The 20,430-nt window shown below is 35.9% G+C and overlaps 3 protein-coding genes across 17 annotated transcripts; 2 read left to right on the forward strand and 1 right to left on the reverse strand.

The window, feature by feature from the left end:
• Positions 1 to 3,948: 3,948 nt before the first annotated feature.
• Positions 3,949 to 14,308, forward strand: LOC120067003 (UDP-Glycosyltransferase superfamily protein). Of its 13 annotated transcripts, none has more exons than XM_039018362.2 (19): positions 3,949 to 4,026; positions 4,164 to 4,226; positions 8,067 to 8,173; positions 8,262 to 8,378; positions 8,926 to 8,959; positions 9,300 to 9,355; positions 9,474 to 9,614; positions 10,370 to 10,518; positions 10,607 to 10,696; positions 10,810 to 10,876; positions 10,956 to 11,019; positions 11,166 to 11,280; positions 11,997 to 12,163; positions 12,238 to 12,348; positions 12,441 to 12,502; positions 12,597 to 12,649; positions 12,783 to 12,858; positions 13,199 to 13,324; positions 13,976 to 14,308. In XM_039018362.2, exons 4-19 carry the CDS (start codon positions 8,265 to 8,267, stop codon positions 13,997 to 13,999), a joined length of 1,449 nt encoding a protein of 482 aa, XP_038874290.1. In that variant the 5' UTR covers positions 3,949 to 4,026; positions 4,164 to 4,226; positions 8,067 to 8,173; positions 8,262 to 8,264; the 3' UTR covers positions 14,000 to 14,308. The 13 variants fall into 13 exon arrangements, with proteins under 13 accessions (XP_038874290.1, XP_090164791.1, XP_038874283.1 ...); XM_039018355.2 differs by having other exon boundaries at positions 3,952 to 4,026; positions 8,051 to 8,173; XM_039018363.2 differs by having other exon boundaries at positions 3,952 to 4,026; positions 8,051 to 8,173; positions 11,169 to 11,280.
• LOC150032006 (Pentatricopeptide repeat (PPR) superfamily protein) lies at positions 3,950 to 6,665 on the forward strand. 3 transcript variants are annotated; one of them, XM_039018353.2, is made up of 3 exons: positions 3,950 to 4,026; positions 4,164 to 4,226; positions 4,932 to 6,665. In XM_039018353.2, exon 3 carries the CDS (start codon positions 4,951 to 4,953, stop codon positions 6,580 to 6,582), a length of 1,632 nt encoding a protein of 543 aa, XP_038874281.2. In that variant the 5' UTR covers positions 3,950 to 4,026; positions 4,164 to 4,226; positions 4,932 to 4,950; the 3' UTR covers positions 6,583 to 6,665. The 3 variants fall into 3 exon arrangements, with proteins under 3 accessions (XP_038874281.2, XP_038874279.2, XP_038874278.2); XM_039018351.2 differs by having other exon boundaries at positions 4,013 to 4,086; XM_039018350.2 differs by lacking the exon at positions 3,950 to 4,026 and adding an exon at positions 4,308 to 4,363 and having other exon boundaries at positions 4,162 to 4,226.
• Positions 14,309 to 15,427: 1,119 nt separating the features above from the next.
• On the reverse strand, positions 15,428 to 17,786 carry LOC150032007 (uncharacterized). Its single transcript, XM_090308350.1, has 6 exons — positions 17,721 to 17,786; positions 17,524 to 17,622; positions 16,136 to 16,393; positions 15,910 to 16,052; positions 15,681 to 15,768; positions 15,428 to 15,622 (listed from the first exon to the last, which is right to left on the reverse strand). Exons 1-6 carry the CDS (start codon positions 17,784 to 17,786, stop codon positions 15,428 to 15,430), a joined length of 849 nt encoding a protein of 282 aa, XP_090164476.1.
• Positions 17,787 to 20,430: the final 2,644 nt, after the last annotated feature.

Consider the following 20,430-nt stretch of genomic DNA (forward strand, 5'->3'; position numbering starts at 1 on the left):
CATATATAATTAAGATAAATTAATTATATCACATATATAATTAATTCCCTCAATTAACTTGAACAATTCAAATTAATCAAAATTGATCATCATTCCTCAATAATCCATGTTGACCTACAGAGGGGATCTTATGAACCTGTAGATTGAAGCTCCAGTGGTACTTGAATAATTAATTAAACTTCTTTAATTTAATTATTCAATATATATTAACTGTTGGTCACTCCACTAAAGACTAATAATTGCACTATTCGTATTACAGATATATTTTATGTGTCCATTAGATATAACCAGTCAACAGTGCGATGATCCTTCACAAATTGCTTGTAAGTACAGCTGAGCCATTATTGTCGTTTTGCCCCTATAGTTACATCTAGCTTTTAAGTACCATATCCCTATAATGAACAATAAGTCATAGTCCAACTATGACCAAACCCCTCTCGGGCCAAGAGAGAGCGTGTGGTACTATATTGTTCAAGTCCGGAATCAACCTAAAGGGAGCAATTTATCTACTTACACCAACATTAGGGAATGAGTGAATTCCATCTTGTGTATCTATATTCTTAGTTATACAACTAAATGAATCCCTAAAATGGTAGGCTTATCGAGTTGGCGATCTAGCCATTCTCATCCATACAAATCAAAGGACCGCTTTCATAGACAGAAGTTCACAACTCACTCAGAATTTAAGTCATGTCACCTATGGTCATCTCTGTGAAATATAAGTCTCTATTATTAACGGTGTTATATAATGAGACAATTCATTTTGTGGTTTGATCGTATACAAACTCCTTTTTATAGAATACCATCACTCACATGTCTCTATATGAATGATCAAGATCAGATTATTTGTAGCACTTTTCAACAATTATAACATTTACAAAGCGGGTTGTATTCGTAGTGTCACCAGGATAAGGTACCTAACCTTATCCATCTACTATAGACTATTTAGGTTATCACTTAAACATGATCTACATGTATGTCTCTACATACATGTTTGAACTATAGAAGATAACCTAGGATGTTAGTTTATTGGTTTATGGGTTAATGCTACGAAATGTCGAATGATATTTTATTAAATAATAAAATTGTTTGTACATTACAATTACAAACTATGAAACTCACGAGATTTAGGGCCTCAATCCCAAAAACCAAAACATCACATACAAAAAGTGATCCAACTTTAAACTTTGTGAAGCCATTTAAAAACAAATATGCTTAACATTTTTCTCAGTTTATAAGCATGGTTAGAAATAACATGAAAAATTGTACGACAACAAGTGATCATTTAGCTAAAATGAAGTTGTATTGATGGAAATATGACCAAAACAAAATTAACGTTCGTGTAGGAAAAGGTGTGTGATCCCACCTCAAATGCGCTCCATTTTAGCTAAATGAACACTCATTTTCATATATTTTTTCATATCATTTCCAACCATTCTTGTACACTAAACAAAAACTTAAACAATCTTCGACTTTAATACCCAAAAGTGAAATTTATCTAAGTTTGAATGTTGTAATGTCATTTACGTTCAATATTCTTTTAAATTTGTTCTTTTTATAAAGCATTGTTGGAAAGAATAAGAAAAAATGTATGAAAACGAGTGGTCGCTTAGTTAAAAAGGAAAATTGACGTGGATATTACCAAAACAAAATTGCAAAGCGAGAGCTTAGCAATTGCACACATGAGGTCAATAATTGCGCACCTTTTGCTGTATGAACGTTAAGGTTTTTTTTTTGTTGTTGTCATGTCTTCATCGATACAACTCCATTTTAGTTGAACGACCACTCATTTTCATATGTCTTTTTGTGTTCTTTCCAACAATATTTAGTCTTTCAATGTTTAAACTTATATAAATATAAATTTTGGTGTATTAAAGTCAAAGATTGTTTAAGTTTTTGTTCAGTTTACAAACATGGTTGAAAAGAACATGAAAAAAGTACGAAAATAAGTGGTCATTTAGCTAAAACGAAATTGTATCAATAGGGATATGACCAAAACAAAATTGCAAAGGTCGTGCACTGAAGGTAAGCGATTGAGCACTTTTGCTGTGTGAACGATAATTTTGTTTTGATCAATATAACTCCATTTTAGCTAAATGACCACTCATTTTCATATGTTTTTTTCGTGTTCTTTCCAATGATGCTTATAAATTAAACAAGATGTTAAAGCATATTTACTTTTAAATGAATTTTTTATACTTAGATCAATTTTGGAATGTGGTGTTTTGATAATATAAGATAAAACATGAATAGGAGAACTTCAAAAATTGAGGGAGAAGTGGATATACTCACATTTTCAAAAAGTAAAAAAACATATTTACAAAAAAAGACGTCAATTATGTATTGGTTTTGAGTTTTTTGTACGGATGACCTTTTTGCATGCGTATTTATGTTTTTAACACTCCCCCATATCTAACATTGCTGACATCATAGGACAATTTCCACCTTCAAAGGCTCATCATGGTTAGGCTAAAACTCCTTAACTCGACAGTGGATATTCTCTAACCCGATGACATGTCTCGACCCAAACTTCACCTTTTAACGGTTGTTGTCACGAACTGTCACTCGCGATAAGGAGGATTAACCTAACTTGACACATTTAGTAAAGCTCTGTCCCGATTTCACTACTAGAGCCCAATGTTTAAATTTATTCACCATTGACTAACCTTATACTCGCGATAGGGATACCCCACCCAGTCCGACAAAACCTGCAAAGCCCTCACTCGAATTCAAAAAAAAAGCCCGACATTAGAAATACAACCATGTTTTGTTCTATACGTTCAACACTTGGGAAATCACACAACTTCCACTCGTGATAGGGATGCCCCATCCAGCCTAACTACCACATGAAAAGCCTTAACTTGATTTAAAAAAGAAAGCCCGATTTTAAAAATTGAACTTAGTGTGTAAAGAGAAGCTCGATTTAATGGAGGATCTCAATGTGGGTACATTTATTACCTCTATCCCCGTTGTTCACTATTTAGAGGCGTGAGATGGTGAAAACAACTGAACGACGTGGGTAGAAGAAGGGGGCTTCTTACGAATATCTACCTCTACAACGATCGAAATTCGTGAATATTATTCAATCGATCTTCTCCAAAATTTTTAAAATCGGGCTTTCTGTTTGAAACAGGGGTAAGGTTTTCAAGGTGGTAGTCGAGCTGGGTGGGGCATCCCTATCGCGAGTGGAAGGTGCATGGTTCCTAATCATTGAACGTATAGAACATAATAGGGTTGTATTTCTGATGTCGCACTTTTTTTATGAATTCGGGTGAGAACTTTGCAGGTTTGATCGGGCTGGGTGGGTATCCCTATCGGGAGTGGAAGGTGCATCAACGATAAACAAATTTAAACATCACTCTAATAATGAAATCGGGATAGAGCTTTACTAAATGCGCCATACTGGATTAATCCTTCCTATTGCAAGTGACGATTTGTAGCAACAACTGTTAAAAGGTGAAGTTTGAGTTGTGACGTGTCATCAGGCTGGAGAACATCTACCGTCGAGTTGGGAAGTTGAACCCAACCATGATGAGTCTTTGTCCTATGACATCAACAAAAAAAATTAGCTATCATACTTTTGTGGGTCAGGTTAAAAAACATAAAAACGGCGAGGAGGTCATAAGTTAAAAAAAAAAAAAAAAAAAAAAAAAAACTGGTTTTTAAGTTGGTCTTAAGTTTAACAAATTTCCCAAAATCCCCTCCCTCCCCCTTCTTTCTGGCGTGAGACTGCCGTCGCCGCTATTCTCTTCTCCCTCGATCCGTCCCTCCATTTCTCCCCCTTCTCCGGCAGCTTCTTCTTCTCTGGCGAAGAACCAGGAACGGCGACGGTTGACAGCAGCTTCCGGCGAGCGAGTGACGCGAGATCCACGCTCCGTCGACGTGCAGACCACGACCCCGAACTGATCTGCGGGCGGTTGTGGCCTCAAACCCACGCGACTCTGACGCTCATCAACGGTTCAAGCAAGAAAATGACTTTTTTGAAGGCTACTCGCTGTCCGTTCGGACCACCCATAGTTTAAGGAGGTTAGATTTGCGACTTCGAACCAATTTGATCACCTTTCAGCAACGTTCTCTCTTATTTCGGTGACTTTTGTCTCTAACCCCTCTTCATTCGACCTCTGTTTTACATTATCCACTCTCTAACGACATGAAATTTATAGGTTTTAAGCTAATTCGATCACCAACCAACGAGGATTTGAATCGTTTTGAGTAAGACTCAGCAGGTAAGAATGCTCTGAACTTCTTTTGAACTCTTTTTAAATATTTTAGTTTAGTCTCTGACCATTAGAACTATTATATTGTAGCGTTGGACTGATATAGGACCTATTCGAACACTTTTCTAGTGCCCAAGTCTGCTTTGGTGAGTTTTGAGTAGTAAAGTTTCGTTTAGGCCTTTCGGAGTTGTTTTAAATGCTGTAAATTAGCTTATAATTCTTGAAATCTCAATAGTTCGGGATTAAATTAGCATGTTAAAATTGAATTTTAAGGTTCTTATTAAGTTAAGAACATCTGCCCGTGTAATGTCAAGCAAGCTGTTATGTTGAGATTTTGTGAAACTATATGAAAGTGTGATATTCTTGTCAAAAGCATGTTTATGTGGTTATCGGGCTGGAAACATGGTCTAGAAAACGAATTTTGAGTTTGTGCTGTATGCATTAGGTTGTCCACTCTAGTGGACTGGTCAAAGTTTGAGTTCATGAACCATCTATCATCAGCTCTTTTTGGTGTATGGTTTATTTTGAGTCATTTTCAATCTTTCTAAGTTGCACATGGCCACAGTTCTTCCATCTTAAATGTTAAAAAATGTGAAGATCTTTATTTTCTCTCCCTTTTATAGGTTATATGGTCTATTAGTCACCTTTATTGTTTTTTGAGATGTTTTATATGATTGAAGTGTTAGTCAATTGAAAGAAATTGATATGTTGCAGTGTCAAATGCTTTCATCAAATGTTGAACGCAACTTCCTTCTGCAAAACTGCCTTTCTGAATCAAACTCTAATCTCACTTCTCGACGGGTGCAAATCAATATTTGAACTCAAGAGAATCCATGCTCTACTTTTCACTTTAGGCATCTCTCAAGATGACACCATCAAATCCAAACTTCTCTCCTTCTCTGCACTCTCCCCTGCTAGGGATCTCGATTACTCGTATAAGGTGCTATTAAATCTTCTGAACCCTACAACCTTCAATTGGAACACTCTCATACGGGGGTTTTCAAATACCAAAAACCCAAATCCTTCAATCACAGTCTTCATCAAAATGCTGCGAAATGGGGTCTCCCCTGATTACTTGACATACCCCTTTTTGGTGAAGGCGACTGCCAAATTGTTGAATCGGGAGCTTGGGATGGCGGTGCATGTTCATGTTGTTAAATCTGGGCATGAGATTGACAAATTCATACAAAACTCATTGATTCACATGTATGCCTCTTGTAGAGATATTGTATCTGCACGCAAGGTGTTCGATGAAATGCCAACGAAGAATTTGGTGTCTTGGAATGCCATGTTGGATGGATATGCCAAATGTGGGGATTTGAATATGGCTAGGGAGGTGTTTAATTTAATGCCTGATAGGGATGTTGTTTCATGGAGCTCTTTGATCGATGGGTATGTTAAAGGTGGGGTATATGGGGAGGCCATGGCCCTTTTTGAGCGCATGCGCTTTGGTGAACTCATGGCGAATGAGGTGACTTTGGTGAGTGTTTTGTGTGCTTGTGCCCATTTGGGGGCACTTGAATATGGGAGGAAGATGCACCATTATATAGTTGAGAATGAGTTGCCATTGACAATTGTGCTGCAAACATCTCTAGTTGACATGTATGCTAAATGTGGTGCAATACATGAAGCTTTGACTGTCTTTCGTGCATGTTCACCACAACAGGCTGATGTTCTAATATGGAATGCTATAATTGGAGGTTTGGCAACACATGGGTTGATTAAAGAGTCCGTGGACTTGTTTTTTGAGATGCAAATGGTTGGGATTGTGCCAGATGAGATCACATACTTGTGCTTGTTAAGTTGTTGTGCTCATGGGGGATTGGTGGAAGAGGCTTGGTATTTCTTTGATTGCCTTCATAAACATGGTATGATTCCAAAGGTTGAGCATTATGCTTGTATGGTAGATGCCTTATCACGAGCTGGTCAGGTATTAGAGGCACATCAATTCTTGTGTCAAATGCCTGTCCAAGCAACGTCTTCCATGTTAGGTGCGCTCCTTAGTGGCTGCATGAAACATGGCAAACTAGACCTTGCAAAAGTAGTAGGAAGGAGGCTTGTTGAGTTAGATCCAAATCATGATGGTAGATATGTTGGCTTATCGAATATATATGCTGCTGATAAGCGTTGGGATGATGCCAAAAACATTAGAGAAGCTATGGAAAGGAGGGGAGTGAAAAAATCTCCTGGTTTTAGTTTCATTGAAGTATTTGGAATCCATCATCGATTCATAGCACATGATAAAACACATAGTGATTCCAAGCAGATTTACATGATGCTGAACTTAATTATAGATCAAATGAAACCCATTGAAGATTATGTAAATCAAGGGTGTTGTTTCTATGACATCATAAATGTCTCTTGATTCCTTAAACATGCCAATTATCCAAATGTACTCGAGAAATCTCACGTTTAGACATTTTTCAACTCGTAGGATTGTGTGCTCTACTTATTTGTGTTATGCCTATGAGTTTCTCACATGCACCGTGGTGGATATATTGCTTCAAGGCCTTTGTTACTAAATTAAAGTTTTAGAAGTTGAAATCCTTCGAGAAAAGAAAAGAGGTTTTAGAAGTTAAAATGTATTTTTTTGGCCTTGGGGGCTTATTTCTAATGGAGAAATAAGAAAAAGCAAGGAAATACAGATTGTGGGCTTAATAAAATTGTGAAAGCAATGCTGAATTTTATAGTTCCAACAAATAATGTTTTAAAAGGCTAAAGGTGGCTTGAGTCTTTTCTTTTTGAAGAGGCGAGGCGTAAGTCTTGAGGTGGTATAAGGTGTAAGCCTCAAATTTAACCAAAAACATTTATCGAATCTTAAATTGTTATTACTACTATTAAAAACTTGCCCTTTCAGTTGCCACTTAAACAAAAATTCTAAAAGGATATTGTTAGTACTAACCATGAACAGTGGAATGATAGTAGAGGTAGTGGAGGAGGATCATAAACGATGTACATGGAAGCCCATGTAGTTTGACAATCTCCTTGATAAAGATACTTACTTGTTCGTGTTATGTAATGACTCACCTGATGTTCTCATAGCTGGATACCCTTCCTGTCAGGAGAGGTGCCTTTTTTTGTGGGTTGAGTTTTTTTGTATGCCCGTGTATTCTTTCATTTTTTTCAATAAAAGTCGTTTTTTTATCAACAAAGACCTGGTGTTCTCTTTCGAAGCATTTTGTCGGTTTCTCCACACAAGACTTAAGTTTAAATTGGAATGCCTTTACTTTTCTAGCATAGTTTTATGTATTTAGATTGCACTTGTTTTCTTTTGTCTTGTTTTATTTGTTTCATTGTATTTTTAGCATTAGTCTCTTTTCATTATTTCAACGAAAGCTTTGTTTCATTAAAAAAATTCCTGTTATGTAATGACCCACCAACAGATTTTGTTGGTGATGTGGGATGAGTATTATGAATCTGGCAATGCTCAAGAGGAGGCATGAGAAAGATGGACCTTTAGGCATCTTATTTACTTTTCACACTTCTTGGATTGTTTTAGTTTGAGGATTTTCTCTTTAGTTGAAGTTTTATTTTAGATTGAAGCTTTATTGGTAGGTTGTCTTTTGAGTTGGACAGCTGTAAATGTAATATGCCTTCAGTTTCTTTTGGGTTGAAACTTTCATTGAGGTCAATTCTCAGTTCCTTCGAACTACTATTTATATTTTTTAGGGTAATTTTGAATCTAAAAAATTATCCAATTTCTAGTTCAGTCAAACCGAGAAAATCACATTACTTTTTATCCCTTTACTACTGTTTATATTTGAGGTTAATTTAGAATTCTTTGATATAATTCAAAAATAAATCCTAATATTAAAAATGATGCTACCTCTAAGGTATGGTTTTTAGCAGCCCCATTGCATTGCTGCCGATGTTTTTGATGCACCAAATTTCCAACTACTAGCAATTAGCAACCCAATAGAGGGCAGAGCAAAACTTCCTAGATTGTCTTTTCTAAGGTATGATTTTCTTGAACAAATTTACATTAGAATTTTAACATAATTGGGACTTGGGATCGTAACTAACTGATCGTGGAAGTTTTAAAAGGAAATGATGGAGGAGACCAGCAGGAAAGGGAAGGGAGGCCGAGCTTGTGTAGTTGTTCTTGGTGATCTTGGTCGAAGTCCTCGCATGCAGTATCAAGCTCTTTCTCTTGCCTGCCAGGTATCGTTGGATCGTGTTTTCAATTGAGCCTTGATTGGTGTAATGAATGTTCAATTTAGCTGCTCATTGTTGGTAATCGGTGATTTCTTGGATTTCTATAGAGAATTTAAAGATTTTCTTGATTTGGTTTATTACTAAACTTTGAAGTTCTGATATGGTATACCACTGTAACCTGTTGAAAAAAGCTTCTTGCAATTTCACTCCTTATTGTTATTCATACCAACTGAAGTTCTTTTTTGTAATTCTCCTTGTGACCTTGGGCGTTCATGCCTATTTGAACCGTTGTGTTGTCTTATATTTATCTTAATGGATATCCCATTTCTCAATCATCTGCCTTTATCAGATCAGTTTGATATCACTAATTAAGATTTGTAGGAGTATGTGAACCATGATACTTCTGAAGTAGAAGAAAAAGATAATTCAGAAGTAGAAAGAATTGTTCTTTAAATACAATGGATGAATAACGATTTTCTCAATGTAGTGATGGTTTTCATAATTTTCTTCTTCAACTCTGATTGATATTTGGGCTCTTCGATTGATATTACAGGCAAATTTGGAGGTGGACATTGTTGCTTATGGAGGTTGGTATGCTAATACAATAGGTTAAACTAAAATGTTCTGTTCACGTATTTATTTGTTTTTTGTATTTTCGCACTTCCATGTTATTAGGGAGCATTGTTCTTCCTTCTTTATCTTGTTCTTTTTTTAAGGTAATTTCCCATATTACCACCCAACCTTCTCGAGGAATATTTTCATGTGCAGTTGTTTTGACCTACTGGATGCAAGATGTTATCTAGAAGACCATTATTTTTTTAATATCATTTATTCCAATTTCTGATTACAAGTCTTCAATTCATCTTGAAAGTTTTATCATTTTATCATGTTTATAGGATGCTAATTTTAAATTTGGTTGTTAAATAGGCTCTCAGCCCCACTCTGCACTTCTAGAGCACAAATCTATTCATGTTCATACCATGGTACTTATGTAGAAGTGTTTATTTATTTTGTTTTGTTTTTCTTCTTTCTACTTTATTTAAGTAAAGAAAATAACATCATCTACTAGACTTTCTCAAATCCTATTGTTGTACATCACAGACACCGTGGCCAAAATTCCTTCAAAATCTGCCATGGATATTCCGGCCTGTAACACTACTGCTCAAGCCACTCATTCAGTTTCTTATGCTTCTTTGGTTCCTTATTGTTAGAATTCATTCACCTGCCTTCTTCATTGTGCAGGTAAATAAATGGTTAAAATTATCACGTATCTTCATGATTACATCATATTTAAACAAATGCACATCACATGGTATATTTTTTTTATTTGGTTTCTGGACATTGAGTTGTCTCCAGAATTTTTTTTTGACACGTACTCCTCACCTCTTAAGCCATTCATAGGTGAGGAAGAGTTTCTTGATGGTAAAGCATATGATTGTGCTTCGTTTTGATATGAACGAAACATTGAAATTTAATATGCATATGAATAAGCCATTCATAGAATGATATTTGATTGATTTCCTCCTTTTTATCCTAAGTTGCTTCAAGTCGTATTAAAGTTTCTTGCTACAGTTCCAGACTCAGGGGCCATTTGCCTGCAAACAAACAGATTCTTATTTATCTGGTTTCCTCTTTTACACCTTTAAGATATTTTTACGAGACATTGACTGGCTGTGTTCACTAGGATCTAGAATCATATTTTACAAGTACTTTTGTATGTTTCTGAAGTTGTACTTCAAGGATGCAATGTTTGCACACTTGTCCCCCACCCCCACCCGAGGGGGCACCTGTAGGGTGGTGATGGTTAAATTAACAATCTACTGTTTGACCTTTCTCAGTTTCTCTGTAACTAGATGAAGTTCGTTATCTTGATGTATTTTTCACATATGAGACTTAGTGAAAGGCATTTATGTTACATCTGCTTTTCCATTGTATTTTTTGAGATTTATTCTTTATTTTCAATCTGTACAATAATCCTTTGAGTTTCTCTTCAACAGAATCCTCCTTCTGTTCCAACATTAATTGCTGTAAAATGGGTTAGTGTTCTAAAGCGGTCTGCATTTATCATTGATTGGCATAATTTTGGTCATACTTTGCTTGCCCTATCCCTAGGAAGAAACAACAGTTTTGTTGCAGTATACCGTTGGTAATGAATATGTTTTCCCTGCCCTCTTTTGTCCATTCAGTGTGTGACCAATCTATTCTTGGCTAATTATAATTTGACGTGTGCTTAGGATTGAAAAGCATTTTGGGAAGATGGCAGATGGCTCCTTTTGTGTCACGAAGGCAATGCAACATGAATTGGCGGAAAACTGGGATATCAAGTAAGAGATTGGACTGCTGGATGGATGGCAACATAGTCATATTTCATCTAATCGAACCACATGAAAATTTACTAGTATTATAAATCATTATTCCATCTCTTTTCAATATGTAGAGCCACCGTTTTCTATGATCAACCTCCAGGGTTCTTCCACGTTGCTTCACTCCAGGAAAAACATGAGGTAAGTTTTGTTTGTATCTATTATTTCATTCTATTTCTATACTGATATGAATGTAAACTAGGTATGTTGTTCATTTTAGTTGTTTTGTAGGCTACATAATAATATAATTCAACCTCTTGGTCTTCAAGATTGTGTTAGCTATGGTAAGATCTACATTTCAATATATATATTGGAGGTTTAGGAGATAACATTTTCTTATTCAACAAAAGACTCAATAATGGATAGATATAATATAATGTAAGAGAAATTTCGAATTTCCCTTGTTCATTCAAATTAACACTATAATTAGTAGGTGCAAGAATGTTAGGTCATGAGCATCAGGAGACATTGTTAACACGCCTGGTGGACAAGGATATTTTCTTGAAGCAAAACAGATCTGCAGTTGTTGTGAGCAGCACAAGCTGGTTAGGTTTTCATGTTTGACCTAATTTAGTAATGATTCTTGAAAAATTGATATTTTACAGTTATTTTTTTGGAGGATGTTCTATGATTGCACTTTCAATACTCTTTCTAGGTGTTTTTGGTTGTTTGATTGTTAAAGTGAATATGATAGTTTATATTGTCACTTGTCAGGATATTAAGATCTACAGAAAATTCTTCAAGTGGCCATTTAGTAGTTGTTTAGAATCATGGGATGCGTAGCTATAAAATTGACATCTAAATGCTTATAATTGGTATGCGCATTGGTTGCACTCCCAAGCATGACATTCATAGATGTCTGGCTTTGTATAAATTTTGCTGCCCACCCAAATTAGTAGGTTCCCGGATTCTCTTCCTATATGATCCTGCATTGGCACCCTACGGTTTTTTTAGTCAAAGTTAATCACACAATCTTGTTGAATATACTTTATTTGGAAGATGATGACTTTTCCTATTTGAAAAGGAAACACCTTAAGATAGTTTTGAGCCTTGGTAAAGAAGAGGGTTCACACAGAACTCAAAAGGAAAAAGTTGAATATTTCTAACTGTAACATTCAATTGAAAAGGTTGAGACTATCAATTCACACCCACCCACACCCACCCACCCCCCCCAAAAAAAAAAAAAAAACCGGTATATTGTTGGCTTCTTGTAATGTCTTTTCAAATCGTGAGATCACTAACTTCCTGTAGTCTTTTTCAGGACTCCAGATGAAGATTTTAGTATCCTTTTAGAAGCTGCAGTCATGTATGATAGGCGTGTTGCTGCAATTCTAAATGAGGATGATTCAATTTCTGACGAATTTATCTGGAAAGAAAACTATGATGAAAAGCAATGTTTATACCCTAGGTTATTATTCATAATTACTGGTAAATTGCTTTTCACCTACTGAAATATCTGCTTCCACCTGGACTTCTCTAAATTAGCGACTTTGTTTATAAAGGTAAAGGGCCTGACAGACAAAAGTATGAAGATAAGATCAGTAAATTACACCTTAAACGTGTGGCATTTCGTACAATGTGGCTGTCTGCAGAGGATTACCCATTACTTCTCGGTAGTTTGCAACAACCTAAGGTTTATACTCCCTCATTTTCTCTTTCTGACAAGACTAATAACAATATACATGCGTATGTATTATTTGCACAGGATCAGCAGATTTGGGTGTTTGTTTGCATACTTCTTCATCAGGCTTAGACCTCCCGATGAAGGTATACAATAATTCTTTAGTCGAAGCTTTAAGGAGATAGTTTTCTTCCTTAGGCTTACTCCTGAAGGTGATCAATGTGTCATCCTGATTAATAGGTTGTTGATATGTTTGGTTGTGGGCTTCCCGTCTGCGCGGTTTCCTACTCTTGGTAAACTCATGTCCACATTTTTTGCCATTTGTTCCATGTAATACAGAGGTTTTCAAGGCATTTAACTTGTGATTTGTTTTATTATCCTCATGTAATTTGTTTCAATTCTACATTTCTGTTTACTTTCTCCTAGCATCAACGAACTTGTCAAAGTAGGGGAAAATGGTCTGCTCTTTTCATCATCTTCAGAGCTAGCAGATGAACTATTGGTAAGTTTTTTCGTTGAACAGGGGATGTTGAATATGATTGTAGGGTAATGCTTATGTCCATTATTTCTCTTATGAGTTAAAAAAATTTGAAAATCAAAGCATGCTATCAAATCATCAATGTTATTTATATGAAATGGATTAATGGAATGAATGTAATAACGATACAAGTATTCCACCTTAAACCATGCATATTATATGATTAGGAAAAAAAAGGGTTAAAAAATCCTTGCATATAAGAAATCTTCTAGAGTTGCAATAAAATGTGAATATGATATGGTTGATTTCCATTTTTTTGTTTACTAGATCGGTGTTCTCAATTCGTTTATTGTGATTTGTGCAGATGCTTTTCAGAGGATTTCCTAACGAATGCAATGCTTTGCATTCACTAAAAAACAGCACAATAGAAATGGGTTCTCGTAGGTGGTCTACTGAGTGGGAGGAGCATGCTAAACCCTTAATATCTCAGGCAAGCTCGCTAAGTTTCATTTGTGACATGAGTCATCGTCCATGTGCCATGTGCATTCTGAGTATCGTGTTTTATATTTCTTGGAACACCATGATTTCAGTCCTTCCTGTGCCTTGGACATTTATTTTGTTGCATTTCATTCGTGCAAACATTATTGTTCTGCTCAATATAATGACTGCTTCTTGTCACAGTGAAGTTTGGATTCTCTCTGTAAACAAGTACAATATAACAAATAGAGAGAATAGGAAGTCTTAATGTTAATTGCTAGGATATTGAAGTTTTCAGTTTTAGATTTGTACAAATTCTTTCTTGTTCGTTCTTTATGCAATTTTGCTAAAATATTGCATCGAAGTAGTTGCATAGTTTACCTGTCATGGATTGGTCTACTGGTAAATAAAAAGCTTGGATTTGATGAAGGGCTAAGAGGAAATGAGTTCAATCCATGGTGGTCATGCACTTAGGATTTAATATCCTACGAGTTGCCTTGACACCAAAATGTAATAGGGTCAGATGGGTTGTCTTGTGAGATTAGTCGAGGTGCGCGTGAGTTGGTCCAGACACTCACGCTCACGGATATAAAAAAGGTTGCATAGTTTCTTTTCTTCATTTTACTTTGATCATGTTTCCTAAACGGGAAAATGACATTTGCAGGTTATAGCTCAATACCAGGATTAATTTAGCATGAAGGCTCCCATCCTCAGACTTGCGGGACTTCATATTTTTCTCTTCGCAGACCCCTTTGATTTCTTCAAAGGCTTGATGATACAGTAGTTCTACTTGTTACTGTAAATTGTATAGAGGTAATTGCGAGGTGCTGTTTTTCCTTTGCAATTCTGGTTTTCTTTTGTTCCATTAACAGACAAGGATGTACTTTTATGTCTTACGATACATGCTGAGCATGAGAAAAATTTGAGGCATGTTGGAGTAAAATTTATGTTGAAGCAACATCATCTGGATTAGATGTAAAAGAGCTTACCACCCAAATTGAGTACCTTACATTACCATTAGGGATGTCCCAACAAGAGAGAGAGAGAGAGAGAGAGAGAGAGAGTTATCTTATCATTGCCTCATGTAGAGCTTGGTTAACTGTTTTATTTAATTGATGAGTAAACTACCTAGTCTCTAAATTTAGGGTTTTGTACACAGCCTAAATAACTAGGTATAGTCTAAGCTTTTCTATTTTTTATGTATAGTCTAATAAACTATTATTTTACCCACAAAAAAAAAATTTATTCCAATTTACGTTTTCAGCCCTCTTTACCATTCATTTTCTTTAAAAAGAAAATATATAATAATATTAATAACAAAATAGAATGTAAGGTAAGTTTCTTACTGTCATAAACTTCCCAAAATAGTTTTAAAAAAGTTTCTATAAATGAAAACTAGAATTGTCAAGCAGCTACGAGTAAGGTATATATGATATATATTTCCATTTTTAAGTATATTTGTGTAAAAAAAAATCACATTACATGCGACGTCTTATATTTTTTTATAAAGGTATTGTAATTAAAGTGTGGGGTGGGAGAATCAAACCTCTAATCTCTAGGTCGATAGTATGAGTGCTATGTCAATTGAGCTATGTTTATGTTGACAATAAGTAATAACTAAATATTTTGAAAGATTGTTGATGAAATGTAACTAATGATTTTTCAACAAATAAAATGGTTTATTTATTTTTTATTTTAAAATAGTACAAAATTGAAAGCTGAGAGAGAATTTTGAAAGGTAAAAAATGTTCCAACATGTTGCTAAAAATCTAGCTATAAAATATTACTAAAATTTAGGACACTTGTGAAATTTTAGTTATATAATGAGCTAATGTCCTAAATCTTCCAATTTTTTTTTTTTTTTAAGAATAGGCTTATTGGATCCATAAGGTTTCAATTGGCCATTTTGATCCATAAATTTTGAAAAATAAATTTAAAAGGTTCCTATTTAGGAAGCACATATACTTCTAATTGTGCAGATAACCAACATCAAATAAGCATCTGATACGAATATATCTAGATACGTGGTATATACATGTTCGATACGTGATTTAAAGTAATGATCTCTCACAATCGACCCCACACAGAAAAAATGCCTAGGAATACTTCTCCCAAACTAGAAAAGATGAGACCAAGACATTCTAGAACGCCTAAGACGTGGGGCATCCCAATCATTCCCCATAGAGAATTGATTAGGCTCCCCCGACACCTGAACCCATCTATCCTCACACCCCAAACGAGGCCAAACATTATGGACTAAACCAGACAACGCCAAGAGCTCCCAAGAGACATGGTCAGTACCAAGAAGCATCTGTATCCAAAAAATCAGACAGATGAGCCTCTCACGAACTCGCAGCATCATATGCAACCTTCTCATTATAGGGAAACAAAATAGGCCTATCGGGCAACCAAGGATCAAGCCAGACAGAGAAACCCCTACCACCAACCACATCTAACCTAACCAAAGGCAACAAAATGTCATAGAAAAGGAGAACAACTCTCAAACACCAAGACAGACAAACATTCACCTTGATCGACCCCTCAACACATACCCCTCCACCCAAGCCACCTAATGAACAAGATCTCACTAGAATCAACCAAAGAATCTTCAGAATAGCAGCAAGATTCCAGGTAACAGAGCGGCAAATCCCTAATTTGCCTTCCACCTTCGGTATACAAGCCTTATCCCAAGCAACTTTCATCCCACCTTGCCCCTCCAAACCCCTTTTCAAAGGAAGGCTCTGAGAATACGATCAACCTCGTGGGTAATCTCGGGAGGCAACACAAACACACTAGCTTAAAAAACCTAGAAACTTTGCAGAACCGATTGAACCAACTGCAAACGACCAACAAAAGATAGAGTTTTCACCGTCCAACTACAAATCTTTGCCGTAATCTTCTTAATCAAAGGCATAAAATCAGACATCCTAAGATGCCCAGACAGTAACGAAAGGCCAAGGTAACGCACCAGAAGTGTGCTAAACTCAAACCCCATAAAATGAGCCAAGTCAGAAGCACCCTTCAAACTCATACCAACCACAAACATCGAGTTTTTTCCCACATTAGCCACAAGACCAGATAACTAAGCAAACCGAGTCAAAGCATCTCAAACAAACATCAAGAAACCCCTATCAACCTTACAAAAAGTCATCAAGTCATCAGCAAATGAAAAATGCGTCAAATTGACACAGTCACACCTAGGATGAAAAGAAAATGACTTCGAAGATTTATTCAACATCCGAGAGAAAACTTCCATCATCATAACAAACAGAAAGGGAGACAAAGGATCACCTTGATTCAGCCCCTTCCGACTAGGAAAATAATTCTACAAAAATCCATTAATCATCACAAAAAATATAGGGGATGCATATAATCCCTGATCCAACTAATAAACCTCAAAGGTGTCCCAATGACAAGCAGAACACTGAAAAGAAAATCTCAGTTAATAGAATCATAGGCTTTCTGGTGATCTACCTTAAGCACACAACGAGGAAATCATTTATTCAAATGATAGCACCAACGGTTTCTTTACACAAAAGAATGTTGTCAGTAATAGAATGCCTATAGACAAAAGCAGACTGATTACCACTAATGAACTAAGGTAACCACACCCTTAACCTGTCAATAACAACTTAGTGATACATTTACAAACAACATTACAACACAAAATGGGCCTAAAATCCGCCATCTTCTTAGCCCCACCTGCTTACGGATAAGTGTAATAGATGTGGAATTAAGCCTAGAAGGAAGATAACAAGAATCAAAGAAATGACTCGTCGCAACATAGAAGTCATCCCTACAATCGACCAAGGAGATTTTAAAAAACCCATAGAAAAAACATCTATACCAGGAGCTTTATCAACCTTCATAGAAAACAACACCCTCCTAATTGCCTCCCTAGTAATCGGCCTACACAGCTCAACCACACAATCATCAGACACATGAAAATTAACAATGCTATTAATCTCATCAGTAAGGTCTTATTACCCAATAGCATGGGTACCTAAGCTACCCTGGAAAAAATCCATAGCAACCCTGACCACTCTCTCATGAGAAAAATGTTAATTCCCATCATTATCCACCATCGAGGTTAACTCATTCCTGCTTTGCTAAGAACACAAACTTTTATGAAAAAAAAGTCAAATTCTGATCACCCAACTCTAGCCATCTTACCTGAGATTTTTATCTAAGAGAAGCCTCCTCCAATCTAGCCTCCCTCCAAAACTCCTTAGTGGCCTTAGCAGCTTCAACCACTAAAACATCAGACAATAGATTAACCTCCACAGCCACCTGAGCCATCTCCATCTTTCCCTAGTAGAATTCACAGTAGAACCTAACACAAAAATATGCTTACCAAATAACCTACTTAGCACAAATTTCAAAGTTTTCAGATCTTTCACTAAACTGACCAAAGGGGACATACCCTGATGGCGAGGCCATACAAAAGCAACAATATGCACAAAGCTTACAGACATTGCTCAGTGGTTAAAAAATCTTAAAACAAGGGCTGACGACTGAACGCACCACTAATGGGTAAAAGAAGCGAGTTATGATTAGAAATACCCCCAAGGGGACACCCACACAAAAACATGCTGATAAGACATCATCCAAGCTTCATTAGACAACACAGATTTAATTTAGTAGTAAATCAGACCCTTTAATATTACTAGTCCAAGTGAATCAATTATCTTGCACCCTCAACTCAGATAAATCACCATCCAAAATAGCATTATCAAACGCCTCCATTTCATTACCATAAGGATTACCACCAAAAGCGTTCGTAGAATTTCTTTACCCAACATAAGACACGAACCCAACCTACTAGAAAAAAATTTCAATAAGACGCTGAAGGAACTCTAAATTAAAGAACCAGTAAGCGGAAGCGGATCGTTCTAAATGCTATTGAGAAAGAACACATATATTTACAGTCTAACAGAAACGATTATGCACAAAGACTAAATTACAGCATGCTTCTTTAAAGTAACTACAAGGGATCGAGTATAATGCCTTTGAAGAACCCTTTCTTCACGTATTTTCCTCGATCAATCTCCAACGCGTCCAAACAAGAACTCGAATGCAACGATCATTACTCGATCTCAACGAACATTTGAAAGAACATTGATCACAATCGAGTGCAACTCAATCCTCGATCCTCGAACAGAATAAAACACCACCACAAAGGTTACCTTGGTATTCTCGGTGTGAGAATCCAGGAGTTTTAAGCTCTGTATGACTTTGGATAGAGGGAAGAAGGAGGTAAACGATTGAGGAAACGATCGAGTATGCGATCAAACGATCGTGTAGAAGAAGAAGCCTATCGTATAGACTTGATACTCGATCGTGTAGAAGAAGAAGCCTATCGTATAGACTTGATACTCAATCGTGTAGCAACGAGTAACTATTGTATAGTAAACTCGATACTTGATCGTTTAGTCTCTGAGGCTATCGTTTGGTAAAACACCTTTTACTCGATAGTGTTTTTGTGAGAACGATTTGAATGAATGATTTAGAAAAACTATTTTTCTTTTTTATCTCACAGCTACCATAAAACTGCAAATAACCTCCCACTCAAGTCGGTTATAGAGAAAAAAAAATTATTAATTATCACATAATTAATAATTTATAAATAAATACAATAACTAATCATATTATATTTATAACCTATAGTTTTAATATTGCATCATATGCAACATATAAACCATAGTTCTTTTTCTATTTTTATGGAATTTAATATAAATCATATTTATATTAATTCCTCCAATCAAATAATGTATCAAATACATTTTATCAATTATATCACATATAATTGAATCAATTCAATTATATCATATATAATCAAATTCCCCCTTGTTAATTTGAACACTCAAACTAACCTAAAATCTGATTCTCAACTTGAATCCATTGAGCTACCAAGGGGACCTTATGGACCTGTAGCTTGAAGCTCCAACGGTACGTGAATAACCGATTAAACTTTTTAATCATAATATCCACCATTCGTTAACTATTGGTCACTCCACTAAAGACCGACTGTTGCACTATTTGCACTACAAATATATTTCTTTGTCCATATAACTAATCAACAGTGCGATGAACATTCACAAATCGCTCGTAAGTACAGTTGGACCAATTTACCGTATTACTTCTGTAGTTACATCTAACTTCTTAAGTACTACTGATTGCTCTAATGAACAATAAGTCATAGTCCCACTATGACCGAGTCCTCTCTTCCTAAGAGAGGGTGTGGCCACTATGTTCAAGTCCCAGAATCAGTCCTTAAGGGAGTAATTTATCTACTTACCCCTGCTTCAGGGAAGGAGTGAATTTCGTCTTGTGTAGCTGAGTTCCTAGCTCCCCAAATCAAACGAATCCCCAAAATGGTAGGCTTGTTAAGTTGGCAATCTGACCACTCTCATCCATACAAATCAAAGGACCACCCTTATAGGTAAGAGTTCCCAACTCACTCAAGATTAAGGTCATGTCACCTGTGGTCATCCTAGTGAAATGTAAATCTCAATTATCAACGATGTTATATAAAGAGACTAATCATGTCGTCGTCCGGTCTTATATAAACTCTTTATATAGGATACCCCCACTCGCATGTCTCCACATAAATGATTAGGATCAGACCATATGTAACACTTTACAACACTTTGTAACATCTACAAAGCGGGCCGAATCCGTAATGTCACCATGATAAGGTATTCCTCCTTATCCATCTACTACAGACCATTTAGGTTATTAATTTAAACAAGATCTACCTGTGTCTCTACATACTTGTTTAAATTTATATAAAATAACCTCAGATCTTAGTTTATTTGATTGAGTAAATGCTTATAAAATAACACTTATTTTATTAATAATAATATGTTTACAGAGTTTACAAACTACGAGATTACAAGGAGATTTCCCAACAATCTTCCACTTGTCTTAAAGCCTAGGGAGACTAATGTACAATACAAAAGACAGTACAAAATATAATAAACTAGGGCATACACTATACCCCAGTAACATCTCTCACTTGCCCTAGACAAGGTACCGCATATCCTGTAGACCTAGACTCTTTAGATGACCCTCGAACACTTAGCTGTGAGAGCCTTTGTAAATGGATCAACAACGATT

Source organism: Benincasa hispida, chromosome 12, assembly GCF_027475165.1.
Source record: "Benincasa hispida cultivar pf3 chromosome 12, pf3_genome.v1.1, whole genome shotgun sequence".
NCBI lineage: Eukaryota > Viridiplantae > Streptophyta > Magnoliopsida > Cucurbitales > Cucurbitaceae > Benincasa > Benincasa hispida.